Source organism: Neltuma alba, unplaced genomic scaffold, assembly GCF_004799145.2.
Source record: "Neltuma alba isolate B1F8T4 unplaced genomic scaffold, ASM479914v2 tig00005221_pilon, whole genome shotgun sequence".
Taxonomy (NCBI): Eukaryota; Viridiplantae; Streptophyta; class Magnoliopsida; order Fabales; family Fabaceae; genus Neltuma; species Neltuma alba.
The window spans coordinates 9,554-23,027 of record NW_021634022.1 but is presented as its reverse complement, the minus strand read 5'-3'; the positions used below and the strand labels follow the sequence as shown (position 1 = coordinate 23,027).

Genomic DNA, 13,474 nt, shown 5'->3' with positions numbered 1-13,474 from the left:
TCTCCTGATAACGGCACTTTTTTGCAGATAAGTTTCATGTTATAATCATTCCACTGGTTGTTGGAAAACTGAAAACTTAAAATAGCGAAGCGCTTCATAACTTGGTCGCACATGGCTAGCCGTTTGGCCAAAAAGCTTTGTTAGTTCTACAGTAATTGCACATGCATGGAGTTCAATTTTTTTCGCAAGATGGTAGTTGAGAGGTACGGCTAAATATTTAAGCCGTATTATGAGAATGAATTGACGTGACCATCTCCTCTCTTCAGCCTCTCCTTTCCTATTTCGTTTTATTTTTTTCTTTTTGACCAGCACCCTATTTCATATTCCCTCCATGATCGTTATTGCGTTCATGTACGTGTCAGATGTAACCCAGATTTATATAAAGGATGTCCATGGCGGATATGTTTGGGTGTGAAAAATGGTCGAGTCTTCTTCTTAATAAAAATATTAACGCTCTCTCCTTATCTTCCTCAGAATTTTGGGGTCTGTTGATATAATGATATTGTCATTTGTTCACTGATAAAAACACGGTATTGGTGTCCAAAGCATTTTGAATAATTTAGAACTCCATGCCTTTAACACTTAACCTTGCGTTCGCTTTTTCAGATCTTATTTCGAGATTCCCCTGTATTGATCTTTCTTTCTTTCTTTTTCCAATCCTTGCAATCTTGTATTGATTTTTCACATATCTAAGTTCAGGTATAAAACAAAACAAAAGTAATTACTAGTGACTCAAACGACACCTTGTATGAACGAATAATCTGAATGCAGCGTGGCAGCCCACTCAAAGACTTTATGGAATCACTTATAAACAGGTTTTATATATACTAAAACAAAATTATTTTTACATACTTATTTTATATCCAATAAATAATAATTAAAATTTTATTTATAAACTATTCTAAATAGATCCATGCTCCTGTGCCTCTAATATGCACACATCAGTCCAGCCTACTGTCGACAGCAACAGCTTTGCTGGACATAGGACTGGTGGGTTAACAAAATTTAACTGTCTCGTTGCAAGGTATAGACAACCAGCAAATGTTGGCCCCCAAAAGATAAAGGAAAAAAAAAGCAATTAACGACAATTTTTAAAATAGAGCAGGAACATTCTCTGACCTTTTTAATGAACGGGGAACTACGGCTACAAATATTCATAAGCGAGGATTACAGATGAATCGTAATTACGGTGTGAAAATTTATGCTGTTTTTTTTTCCACTTTTTTTTATTAAAAGCATGATAAATTCATATTCATATTTTTAGTGATAATAAGATCGGTATAACCGTGTAAGCCTTTCAGTTCATATATCTAATTATTAATTTTATTATATATTTAATGTATTATTTCCTTTTAAAAAAAATATTTCCAAGTAAAAACATAGATTCCGTGTCTGAGTATTGCCAACCATCCAGGTCAGAAGCCGTGACAGCTGGAAGCAGCAGCGCAAGAAACTACGCGCAAACCCCTCTTCTGGGACAAAGCGGAAACAATTTAATTGCAATTTTGAGACTTTATTGGTGAGTAGATTTAAAATTACTCGAATGTATTCTTTTAGTTTTTAATATAAGATTTATTTAATTAATTTGATTAAATTAAAAAAATTAGATAAATTAGTTAATTATAAGAAATATGACATATTTTTTTAAAACACTATAATCATCTTCTTCAATTTCTTCTTTTTCTCTTTCACTTGATTATACTTAAAAGAATATTAATAGGGATAATTTAGAAAAAAATGATAAATATAAGAAATAGATATTATATTTAAAACCAAAATCAACTCAATAATTAGGTCCTATATTAAAAATTGGAGGAGTAATATTTTTTGTGCTTAAAAAATACAGAACATTGATACCTTAAATATGAACATTTATTCAAGGCCCAAAAAAAAAAGAACATTTATTAAATTTTTCATTAATACTGTTTTCAAGAGCTTTCTTTTTTTAAACATTTTTCCGCGCAAACATTTTTTTCTCAAATGAACAAGTTTAGCATCGGGTCAAAGAAATATATAGATTTATTACTACAATCGTGATGTCTCTGTACTTTACTTTGTGCATTGCCTAAACTTCTTCAGTACTGATAATTGAGAAGATGAAAAGTAATACTCCATTAAAATATAATTATATCCTATACTTATGTTGTGTATATGTGTATAAATATTTTCTTTATTATTTTTAAATAGACTTTATTCTTATGTATGGTTTTTGAAAGTCTAAAATTTTTTCTTGCCTCCCTGGTAAAAAAAATATTTTTTCTTGCCAAACTTATAAAATCATTAATAATGCAACTTACTATTATTATTTTTGCCAACAATAATGCAACTTATCATTAGAGCATGACATGACATAACGACCTACTTATAATTAATTTTTAATTTAATTCTAAATATAAGATTTCAGTTCATTTTGTTTTTTATATTTATCCATTTTTTAAAAGTCTTTTTTGTATTGGTTATAGGTGTTAAATATTTTATTAAATGATATTTAATTAGTAAAAATATTTTAAAAAAGATAATACATATTTATTATAAATAATTATTTTAATTAATTTTTTAATATATTTAAATTAATTAATTAACTATATTAAGAGTGGAAGGCAGTGATATTTTTCTTTTTGCCTGGAAAAGAGAATATATCAAGGAAGGCCTAATTCCATTGCTGCTCAGGCCAAAAAAAAAAAAAAAAGGGGAAAATTCCATTGCTGGCAAAGTCTTTTCACGAAACTACCCTTTAAAATGACGTTGTGGCGGTGCTGCTAATGGTTTGACAGATGGAACCCTGTTACTGTTCTGTTTCCATGGCCTGCATCACGACAACTAACGGGCTCCGTCTTTTCTTCGATAATGGTGAGATTGAGCCCTGACTGACTCCACCGGCTCTGCCGGTCACCTCTCCCCTTTCCGATCACTTCAGTTCTGCACTCGCCACTGTAGTGCGTGCTTCTCAGTCAGAGCCCCCGTTTATAGTTTTTTTAACAGTTACGACGCACTGACTTTTTCGGACCGCCTTGCCCTTTCCCTCTCATTTTTCTACAACCGGAAAAAGTCTTGTTCATTTTGTTTTTCTCATTCCGTGATCCTTCTTCTCTTCTCCGTGTCTAACTCTGCGGAATCACTCTGCGGAGGAAGAACACAAGGAAGGAAATAAAGAGACTCGCAATGGATTTCGGAGCTGTCACGGCTAAAAAGTTCTCTAACGGCTACGGCGTGCCGGGAAAATCTGCATATGACGGTGTTTTTGCCTCGCCTGTGAAGTTTAGAGCTCCTAGTTTGGCCTCCTCTTTTGAAGATTACTGTGAAATTTTTGGTGGTTCGGAAGCTACTATAGGATCATCGATTCCGGTTCTTGAAGTTCCTGAGCTCAATGAAACAAAAAATTTGCTCGACGTTCAGCGCTCCAAGCTCGATTATTCGAAGGTCTTCGGAGGGTTTGGGAATCCGGATACTGCTGTACCTTATGAGGAGCTGTTTGCCGAGTCTAAGAAGAAAGACAGTTTCCACAAGCGAGCACCGTAAGTTAGCTTGCATCTTTCTCATTAGGCTTTAGTTGGAAGGAACTTCATTCGCACGCCCGCCCTTGGTATTTACTTGAAATCAAGAATTTTTGGTCATTGCCAGAGCAATTTTCTATTACTTGTTTTGCGATTTCGTCATTTTTGTCGCTCATGCGGTTCTTTCACTGGAAAACTGCATCTTCTTCTGCTCTGGATTATTTGTTTTTTTCTTCCAGTTTGTTTAAGTGCGTGGGCAGTAGAACTCCTTAACTGCGTAGATTAGTAATTACATATATTATTTTACGAGAAAAATCCATTGCCCAGGGAGACAGTTCCGTGGAATTTCCTTATCCCGTCCTCCATTCCTTCTATTCTACGTCACTATTTAAGGAAGTATTGTCTGTGAAGGTTTTAGCAGGATTGATGTCATTAGGCCTTCACTCTCTTCTTTCTTATTCTTTTCTAAGAAAGTTCCTTCTTCTTCTGTCATTCTATTTGTGGTGGCTTTGATCATTGTCAAATTTTGTTTTTATTTCTTCACTGGATGGTGTTTTGTGCTACATTAGTATTCAGTATTTCCTTCGCCAAGTGGAGTGCGAACAAACGCTGCATGTTTCTTGAAAATAATGCAGATGTGAACCTTAATGGTTTTCTTGACATTTGTTATTTTGTAGTAGCCAAGATAAAGGAGGAAACCTATCTAGCCAAGGAGATTCTTCTAATTGTTCAAACCAGGTCCCACGGGTGTCACAAGAAACATCATATGGTGCCAAAAAAATCAATATGTCATACCACAAAATTAACCAAGGAAGTGAGAACATAAACAATGGCACAACGCACATAGCTCAGCTCCATGCTGTCCCTGCTTATACTTGTTTAGTTGAAGAAGTCAATCCATTGAAGATAAACAAAGATGAGCAGTCTATACCTGAATTGCAGCATGCTTATCCTGGTAGTGATTACGCAGAGGGAATTAAAGAAAGGGAATATTGCACAAAATCAGTTAATGATCCCTCACCTGACAGTTCTACAAATGAGTTTTCCAAAGTTGGAGTCAGATTTCAAGATGGATCTGATTCGATTAATATGTTTTTCAATGCATCTGAGGTTAGCCGTGGAAGTGATAGTTCTAAGAAACTATCTTCCAACGGAGGGGTTAAAGTTCAAGAGAGCTCTGATTCAATTAGTATGTTTTTAAATGCATGTGAGGGTAATCATGGAAATGATGGAACGGATTACATTGAAGTGCCTAAATTTCAGACTGTAGGAGGTAACTTGGATGACCATGGCCATGCTGTGAGATCAGTGGCAGCCCAATGTCGACTATCAGCATCTGAAGCTGCTGCTAGTGCTGATTCACCAGGACACTTAGATGACATGATAGATTCAAGTTCAGAGGCAGCTGCCTCTGTGGCTGCTTTAAGGAAGGCAATAGAAGAAGCTCAACAAAGATTAAAAGTTGCCAAAGATTTGATGCAAAAAAAGAAAGAAGGTTTTCCTAATCACGTAAAACGAAGACTCAATAATGACTTGAAAGCTGAAGGAAAAAAGGAAGACGAATTCGTGAATAAAGCAATGAGACACGAAGGGACTAGTTTGGGTCAAACATGTGGAGAAATGGATGTTTTACAACGAAAGTCTTCTGTGACTGGAAAGCCAATGATGAGAAAAGAGCAAATAACCTTAGATCTCAGGGCTGAAGAAATGTTTGTGGCTAAAGACTTCGTGAGAGGACCAGAGAAACTTGAATCGACTCTAGCTGAACATATTAAAGGGGAAGAAGGTGGACATAAAGAGGCTGCTCACGAGGAAACACATTTTGATTCTAAAGATGCAGAAAATAACAAGGAAGTGTTATACACTGTAGATGACTATCACTTGTGTGAGAAGAATGCCGGTAAGAATGCCTTTGAGAAGCAAGAAGAACCTCATCAGCCAACAGAAGTGGTTGAGGGACCTTGTGAACCAGAGGCTAATGAAGAAAAAATCAATGTAGATGATGAAGCAGGCGATGATGACGAACTTGTGGATAAAAAGATGTTTATGCATGAAGAACTTGTAGATGACACTAAGTTAGCTCAAGAAACACCTTCTGGAGCAAAAGACAAGAACTTGGAGTTAGAAGATGAGCCAGTAACTGATGATAAGGTTGCACCTTTCCTTGAACAGGAGGACTCTGAAAGAACGATAGGTGAGGAGGGGAAGTCAATGGTGGATGAGAAAAAAATCAAATGTAAATCAGAAGATGAGGAAAAGGTCGAAGGACCCTGTGAGCAGGAAGAATGTTCAAGAAAATTGAGGGATCATCAGGAATTCATTGAGCTCAAGAAGAATGATACTCAGGAGGAGATAGAAAGTGAGGAGAAGGTTGAATCTTTCAGTCGTCTAAAGGAATTTGAGTTGAGGGAGGATATGAAGTCCATCGAAAGTAGTAAACCATCCAATATTCATGACTCGTGTTTGATAATTATGGAAAGACAGATGGAGAATTGGAGCTTTGTAGAAGAACAAAAGAAAATGAAGAAAGCTGTTCTTTTGGCTCTAAATCATGAGACAGAACATTATTATCAGAGAGAAGGCAATGAGAATAGGTTTGGCAATATCCATATGCAGGAAATTCTGGAGGATATTCTGGGCCATACTGATGATGAGGAAGAATTTCATGAAGTAATGCTAAAAGATAGTGACTTTGATAGAGGTGACCAAGTTGAAGATGCCGAAGAGGATGAGATGGAAATCAAAGGAGCTACTTATCTGACTGAAGAAACTGAGAAACATAGCAGTGAGCCAGCAAAAATCTGTGAGGAGAAAAAAACTGAGGAAGCTGATAGAACCAGAGAAATCAGTCCTAACAATGAGCTCGATGGTGATAACTCAAGCAAAATTGAAGTAGCTGCTGATACAACAGTTGAATGTGGTAAAATTCCAGAAGTAACTCCAGAAGAGTATTCTCTTAGCGAGCAAGATGAAATACTGGTAGCAAGTAATGCTTCACCCCAGCATGAAGAGAAATGCAATGGACCAGAATCTCTTGAAGTGATTAACAATCTTAGGGAACTGGAGCTTACATCCACATTGGCTCAAGGTGCCCTTCAACACAATGAAGCAATGAACCAGATGCAGCATGCCAATGAAACAGTTTCCTTTGACAGCGCTGCCACAGATATTGGTGATCCTCATGAAAATGCGGAGCAAAATCCTAATGATTGCTGGGAAGAAGCTGAAGATAACTGTAATTTGGCAATGCCTGTTGAAGAACCATCTCCCGAATTGGGAGACGTCTTTAAATACATGGAGGAGGATGAAGATGGCTTGAAGGCCAAGATAGATGAAAATCGATGCAACTCCTCTTATGAGGAAATCTTGGTTGACAATGAAAGTAGCATGGAAGCATCCCAACCACCTCTTATGCCTGAATGGAAATCCAGCACCTTTGGTTGTCAAGAGATTGAACAAGCTCACAGCAATCTAAAGAAGAATTATGAAGCAGCCCTAACTATGGAAGAGAAGAAAGCAGATGAGACATCACAAAAGCTGAAGCCAGATGTGGACCACCTCAAGAAAAATGAAGGAGCAAAAGAAAAGCAAAGAGAAAGAGAAAGAGACAAAGAGAAAATAGCCGTAGAAAGAGCAATCCGAGAAGCACGTGAAAGGGCATTTGCAGAGGCCCGAGAAAGGGCTGCTCTGGAGAAAGCTGCTGCTGAAGCTCGTAGAAAAAATGTTTCTGATGGACGGGAAAGGCTAGTAAAGACCACAGGTCAGGCAAATGAAAAGACATCAACTGAGAGGGCGGCTATGGAAGCAAAACTCAAAGCTGAGCGTGCTGCTGTAGAGAGAGCAACTGCAGAGGCACGGGCACGGGCCCTAGAAAGGGCACTGTCTGAGAAGGCTGCTTCTGAATGGAGAAACAAATCTGACAAGTTTTCCACAGAGAAGTCTTTTGGTGCTTCAAGAGATAATGGAATGAAGACAAACTTCCACTCCAAATCTTTCAGCTATGGCGGTACGTGATTTTGAACAGTTCTGCTGCAGCTGACCTATCTCACATCTTTTTACATTTCTTCATTTGCTGTTTTAGATTTTATAGATCTTGTACAATTTTCATATTCTTGATGAACTTACTAAATCTTCAGATACATTTGATGGAGCTAATGGAGACTCTGCTCAGAGATGCAAAGCTAGGTCTGAGAGGCATCAAAGAATAGGAGAACGTGTGGTATGATTCCTGGTTCTGCAGAGATTCTCGTCTACAATGTCATTATCATCTCTTACGGTTTCTTTATTCATTCTTCTTGAATCCAGGCAAAAGCTCTGGCTGAAAAGAATGCCCGTGATCGTCTTGTGCAGAAGGAGCAAGAGGAGAGAAACGTAGTCTATCGGTTTTGCATTCATGCCCCTGATTGACTTTTTGCCTTGTCTGTCTATAATCTTCTATTTTTATCTTCTGGCAGAGGGTCGCAGAAGCTCTCGATGGTGATGTTAAAAGATGGTCAGGTGGCAAGGAAGGAAACTTGCGGGCATTACTTTCGACATTACAATATGTATGTGTAACCATTATAAAATTATATCAAATTTAATGTTCGCATATGCTGCTTGACATCATATCTTCCAGGATGGCATACTCAATGCATCGTAACTGCTATGTCATGTTACTAATATAATGATTTTAGTGCCTTTCTGTTAGTCTGGCCTTTCTCATTAGATTTATTTTGTTATGCCTCTTGATGTCTAATTCGCAGATACTTGGGCCCGATAGTGGTTGGCAGCCGACTCACTTGACAGATATAGTAAGCACCACAGCTGTAAAGAAAGCTTACCGTAAAGCCACTCTTTTTGTGCATCCAGACAAGTTGCAGCAGCGGGGAGCAAGCATTCAGCAAAAGTACATTTGTGAGAAGGTCTTTGATCTTCTAAAGGTGCGCCTTTCATCCCTCATTCAACAGTATGAAATATGATTACTCAATTATTGCTTAGCTTTATTGTCCTTGCGGCCAAAAGAGGGGGGGAAAATGAGCATAGGCCCGAAAGGAAACCTGCCTTTGGCAGTACCCCAGGGGAGGGAGCTACCACCGGAGGTTCTTTACAATCTCCTTACCAGGGATCGAACCCAGGACTAGTCGGTTGTCGAGGGCCCATGCTGGTAAATCTGGCGTTGGCCTTCAGGTTAACGCCGGATACCTGGAAGGTGGTGCAATCGAAGGCCAAAAATGGTCCAAGCATTCATCAAAAAAAAAAAAAAGAGCATTCTTCCCCGAAACCAATTAATAATGATGCTTACTAACTTAATGATTATAATTCCACAATTTGTCTCTTACCTTTGGTGGATCTTCTTAAAAATCTTCAACTGACTGTAAGGTTGACTACATTTCCCCGTCATATATCTTTATAATAATCTCCATTATATAAGAATTTGTTCAAGTCGTATTTTTTGACGTTTTCATTTGACTAGTTTTCAATTCCCCATTGTAATTAACACAAGTTTAGTGCGAAGTAAGGAGGCGAACAAATCAATCATAATCATTGTTTGAAATGTAGTAAAGTGGATATTAACTTGTATTTATCTTTGAATAATCTCTCGATAAATATCTGAACTAAAACTATTTTTTTATTATTAAATCATGATAAAAATTGGGAAGTTGTTTTCCCGTGTTAATTAACTCCTAACTCATGATAGGACAATGTTTTTTTTTTCCTTTTTTTTTTGAGACACCGATTTTCCCTCTGATGAATAATAATATAATAGAAGGTAGACTAGAACATCTTATACGTTAGGGGGTTATCATTATCACTTTATTATTTATCAACTATGGATTTTAAATCTTAAACCGGAAGCATACCGGTGATTCCGTTTCTAAAAATTTAAAATTAAAAATGCTTTAAATCATCAGTCGGAAGCTGCTTGGCATTTCATTTATTTATTCTATCGTTTATATCTCTGGTGAATAAAAGATGAAAACTTGTACATTTGTGGTGAAACCTTGGTTACTTGAAATCTTGTGATTTTATGTTATGGGAAACACATAGTTGTGGAGTTAAATTTTGATGCTGGAGTTAAATTTGATGCTTACTTTCATCTCCAGGAGGCCTGGAACAAGTTCAACATGGAAGAAAGGTAAACAATTCTGGACGCTGCGCTTCACATGGTACGCAAGGGAAGTGACCATTCTTCAAAGCATTTTTGTTCATTGTAAAGTGTAATCAACGCGCCCAAAATATAAAGGTGTAATCCCCAAGCTGGGCAACATTTAAAATCTGCAATGTAAAAGCAGTTCCAGTCCCGTCTACATGTAATGAAACTTTTATTATGCATTCGTCAACCACCTTTTTAACCCCCTCCCCCCAACGAAGTGAGGCTCAAAATGCAACGTACTTGAAACAAGGCTCAAAATCAAACATGTTGAAATGCACTACCATAGCATAGTTAACAATATCGTGCATAAACTGCCAAGGACTAAAACACTCATATTTAAACCCAACTCGGAATGCAAATTTTAAATTAAACTAACTCAGACCCCTGAAATTGAGCATTGAAACGCCTTTTCCAAGGAGATCAATCAACATGGCCATTGACACTAATTCACCTTCCAAGTGCATGAAGCATTATTGCATTTTGTGCATGTAATCGGTTCTCTGCTTGTGGGAAGACAATTGAATACGGAGCTTCAATGACTTCATCTGTAACCTCCACCCCTCTTTCCGCTGGTAAGCAGTGCATGAAAAAAGCTTTCGGACCCGCCAAGTTCATAAGACTTTGGTCTATCTGTAAAATAAATTGCAATTTATAAGGTCGGATCGTCAGTTCAACAGTTTAAGCATTGCTTGCCACACCATTAATAAGCCAACGGCTTAATACTTAATACCGATCTATGACAACTGGGGGGGAAGGGCCCTCAGGACCCCACCATTTTTGGGGGGCGTCACATGATATCTAATTCTTCTAAGACCTCGAGACATTGACAAGCCAACCCATCCTTCAAGAAATAGTAGCTACTTTATTGACCAATTTATGTCTTGCTTTGGGTTATGTTAGGAATTCACCACTTATAAAAATAATTAGTTATTTTTTATTGACCAATTTATAAATTTCGGTGTTATTCATAATCAGAACGCTGAGGCTTTCATTTAGTTCTGATTGGACCATATCAGGCCCAGCAACTATGAAAATATGAAGGGTGTTTTGTGCGTCTCGCTTAAGGAGACAGGGTCGAAATCCAAGAGTAATCTAAATAGAAATGACATCCGCATAAGAACTTAAATAATTGCCTACCATAACTCAAAAGTAACATACTCGTGAAAAATAATGTCATCTACCTGGAAACCTTTGAACACTTGGCGACGGTAGGCAGCCTCTTCCTTTTGGCCCATGCTGGCCCAGACATCAGAATAAACAACATCAGCTCCTCTAACTGCTTCTTTAGGATCATTAGATATCTCAATTTTGCTGATTCCAGCCTTCCTTGCCTTCTCAACTGTTTTCTCATCAGGTTCAAAACCTTTTGGACACACACAAACGAAGTGAAAAGGGATGACAGATGCCAACAACAACCACGAATGAACAATATTATTTCCATCTCCAACATAGACAACCTGACATGTATTGCGCATTGCAGAACATAATCAGAGAATAAGTAGTTTAGAATGCTACGAAGTATTAGTAAAAAGAAAACTATCATGGACTAACAATATAACCAAACCTTGGTTCCTTCCAGCCGACCAATGTGTTCAATCATAGTAAGGGCATCAGCCATTATCTGACAGGGGTGGTTGTAGTCTGTCAAGCCATTGATGACTGGCACAGTTGCATACTTAGCTAGATCAAGTATGTCCTGGGGGCAAAAAACAAGAGGAGGTAAAGCAAAACTAATTAATATTAATTTCAATCTCTATTCTGGTTTATTCTGTCCACCTTTTTAGAATTAATGAGCTCTTAGAGCACTCAATTAAAACTGTGGGTTTTGTAGTGCTTTAGAAGTACGATAAACAGGACCAATCACCTACTATTTTGACACTCTAGGCTTGATGGCTATATTTACAATACAGAGCACAACAGTTAAAACCTAACAAGTGTAAGAAATCACAATTATAAGCAGACTACATACGAATATACTTCAATTCAAACTACCTACCCTAGCAAACCAAAGACCAGAGAATTGATATAATTTTTTCTAGATTTTCTTGTGCTTAAATTCATGCAACTGCAACAGAACGAACCAACTCTAATAAACAGAAGTAGTAAAAGAGGGACCCCTCCATCGCACTCTGATTCAACGTGACACGTGAAAAATAACTATCCAGATATAATGATTTTGAATTGAAAATATAATAAGTAAATTTACATGGATAAAAAGTGAACAAAAAACACTAGTCTTGCAAACCAAAAGTCACACAACATATAACAATACAAGTAACTCACCAGCATACCTGATGTGCAAAAACTCGGGCCATAATTATGTCATTATAGCGAGACAAAACACGTGCAATGTCACGAGTTTCCTCCCGCTTACCCATTTGGATATCATCAGGTCCTAAATATATAGCATGTCCACCCAACAATGTAAATCCAGTTTCAAATGAAACCCGTGTTCTCATGGATGGTTTAGTAAAGATCATTGACATTGTCTTCCCCTTGAATGGCAAGAAGCTCCTGTCACCTGACTTTAATAGAGCCTTCACCTCAATGGCTCGATCCAAGATCTTCAAAATAGTATCCTTATCAAAATCATTTATATGGAGAAAATCCTTCAGGTCAGCTTTTCTGCAGAGCCAGGAGAACATTTAATTGGTTGCTATTTGATTGGAGAACATCCTTAAGGTCAGTTTTCGTTGAAATATCACAATAGCTGTTTAATTTCTAGAAAGAGTTGAAATGTGTTGCTAGAGCGGAACAAAATCGTATCCAAAAAGCTTAAAAATTGCTAATGCATGGATTTATGTAGGTAACGCGTCATTCATAAATTCCAAACCATAAAGAAGCTATCTGATTAACACTGAACTCAGTTCATCAGGTTAGCACTTCCACATTCCGGAAAAGGTCGCTTCTATCACGAGCTATATACTACATCTAATAAGGTTTTAAACTACTGATCAGCAATTTTAAGCTGACACAAACAGGAATAATAGACACGAAGAGTTCATGAATACTCATGTGGAGAGACAATCAAATATGAATTAGTTCTGTATTCATATCAAGCTTGTAACTCAGACTGAGAGTTCAGTTGAAGATGGTAACGTCAACAGCAACTAGAACCCTCCTCCCCACACCGGTATAGAACTCTTAAAAACTTATCACACACATTTTCACGCGAGATGCAGCAATCCAAAATCTGTACACATAAATGAGAGTCCAGCACATCTAGCAGAGTTGTTTTAGCTATTGCGATTAGTATTGCACGGGTTCAAACAAAATAAAATAAGAGTTCCTAAAACCCTAGGACGATGGGATTTCCTCCTACATCATATTATAAAATAAGTGATAATCAAGCATTGCAACCGGGGAAGTTATTGAGATGGACATAAAGCAGTTGACGAAGAAAAGTACCTTTACCACTGACCGATGACTCAGCCGATACAGCAGAAGAGGTCCGGCTCTGGCATGATATTTTGAGGCGAAAGGCCGGAGAACTCACTGGAGAAAAAATCGTAGTGCCAGAGAAATGAGCACCATGACGGAGCTTCTGACCGTAGAGAGGGGGAAATGCAGAGGATCGAGCGGTCTTATCAAATCGTACTGCACAGTGACATGAACCAGCAGCAGCCATTGTAGTGCGAGCGGGGTAGAGCGTAGAGTGTGGAAGTTTGGAGTAGCAGTGGTGGCTGTGTAGTCACTTGACTGGGGTTCGATATATATATATATATGGGCAAGTACTTTAAACTGAAATGAAATAACCTCGCTTTTCCAAGTAATTTCACTTGCGTGCCACTACTTTTTGGTTACGTTTGGTAGAAAGCATTAAAAATGAGGGATTGAAATTGAGATT

The 13,474-nt window shown here is 37.6% G+C and overlaps 2 protein-coding genes across 2 annotated transcripts; one reads left to right on the top strand and one right to left on the bottom strand.

The window, feature by feature from the left end:
• The first annotated feature begins 3,098 nt into the window (after positions 1 to 3,098).
• Positions 3,099 to 9,775, top strand: LOC114747124 (auxilin-like protein 1). Its single transcript, XM_028935416.1, has 7 exons — positions 3,099 to 3,515; positions 4,172 to 7,500; positions 7,631 to 7,713; positions 7,800 to 7,865; positions 7,949 to 8,038; positions 8,237 to 8,413; positions 9,578 to 9,775. Exons 1-7 carry the CDS (start codon positions 3,163 to 3,165, stop codon positions 9,611 to 9,613), a joined length of 4,134 nt encoding a protein of 1,377 aa, XP_028791249.1. The 5' UTR covers positions 3,099 to 3,162; the 3' UTR covers positions 9,614 to 9,775.
• A 92-nt stretch (positions 9,776 to 9,867) lies between these two features.
• Positions 9,868 to 13,270, bottom strand: LOC114747126 (ornithine carbamoyltransferase, chloroplastic-like). Its single transcript, XM_028935418.1, has 5 exons — positions 13,036 to 13,270; positions 11,919 to 12,247; positions 11,192 to 11,323; positions 10,809 to 11,084; positions 9,868 to 10,257 (listed from the first exon to the last, which is right to left on the bottom strand). Exons 1-5 carry the CDS (start codon positions 13,253 to 13,255, stop codon positions 10,075 to 10,077), a joined length of 1,140 nt encoding a protein of 379 aa, XP_028791251.1. The 5' UTR covers positions 13,256 to 13,270; the 3' UTR covers positions 9,868 to 10,074.
• Positions 13,271 to 13,474: the final 204 nt, after the last annotated feature.

What these genes read in the sequence shown, in the direction of transcription:
- LOC114747124 (XM_028935416.1), top strand. Translation starts at nt 3,163, where the DNA reads ATGGATTTCGGAGCTGTCACGGCTAAAAAGTTCTCTAACGGCTACGGC. An exon ending in AGTTTCCACAAGCGAGCACC is followed by an intron (nt 3,516 to 4,171) that starts GTAAGTTAGCTT and finishes GTTATTTTGTAG; the next exon opens with TAGCCAAGATAAAGGAGGAA. An exon ending in AGGAGCAAGAGGAGAGAAAC is followed by an intron (nt 7,866 to 7,948) that starts GTAGTCTATCGG and finishes ATCTTCTGGCAG; the next exon opens with AGGGTCGCAGAAGCTCTCGA.
- LOC114747126 (XM_028935418.1), bottom strand. Translation starts at nt 13,255, where the DNA reads ATGGCTGCTGCTGGTTCATGTCACTGTGCAGTACGATTTGATAAGACC. An exon ending in GTCATCGGTCAGTGGTAAAG is followed by an intron (nt 12,248 to 13,035) that starts GTACTTTTCTTC and finishes TCTGCAGAAAAG; the next exon opens with CTGACCTGAAGGATTTTCTC. An exon ending in AAGTGTTCAAAGGTTTCCAG is followed by an intron (nt 10,258 to 10,808) that starts GTAGATGACATT and finishes TTTATTTTACAG; the next exon opens with ATAGACCAAAGTCTTATGAA.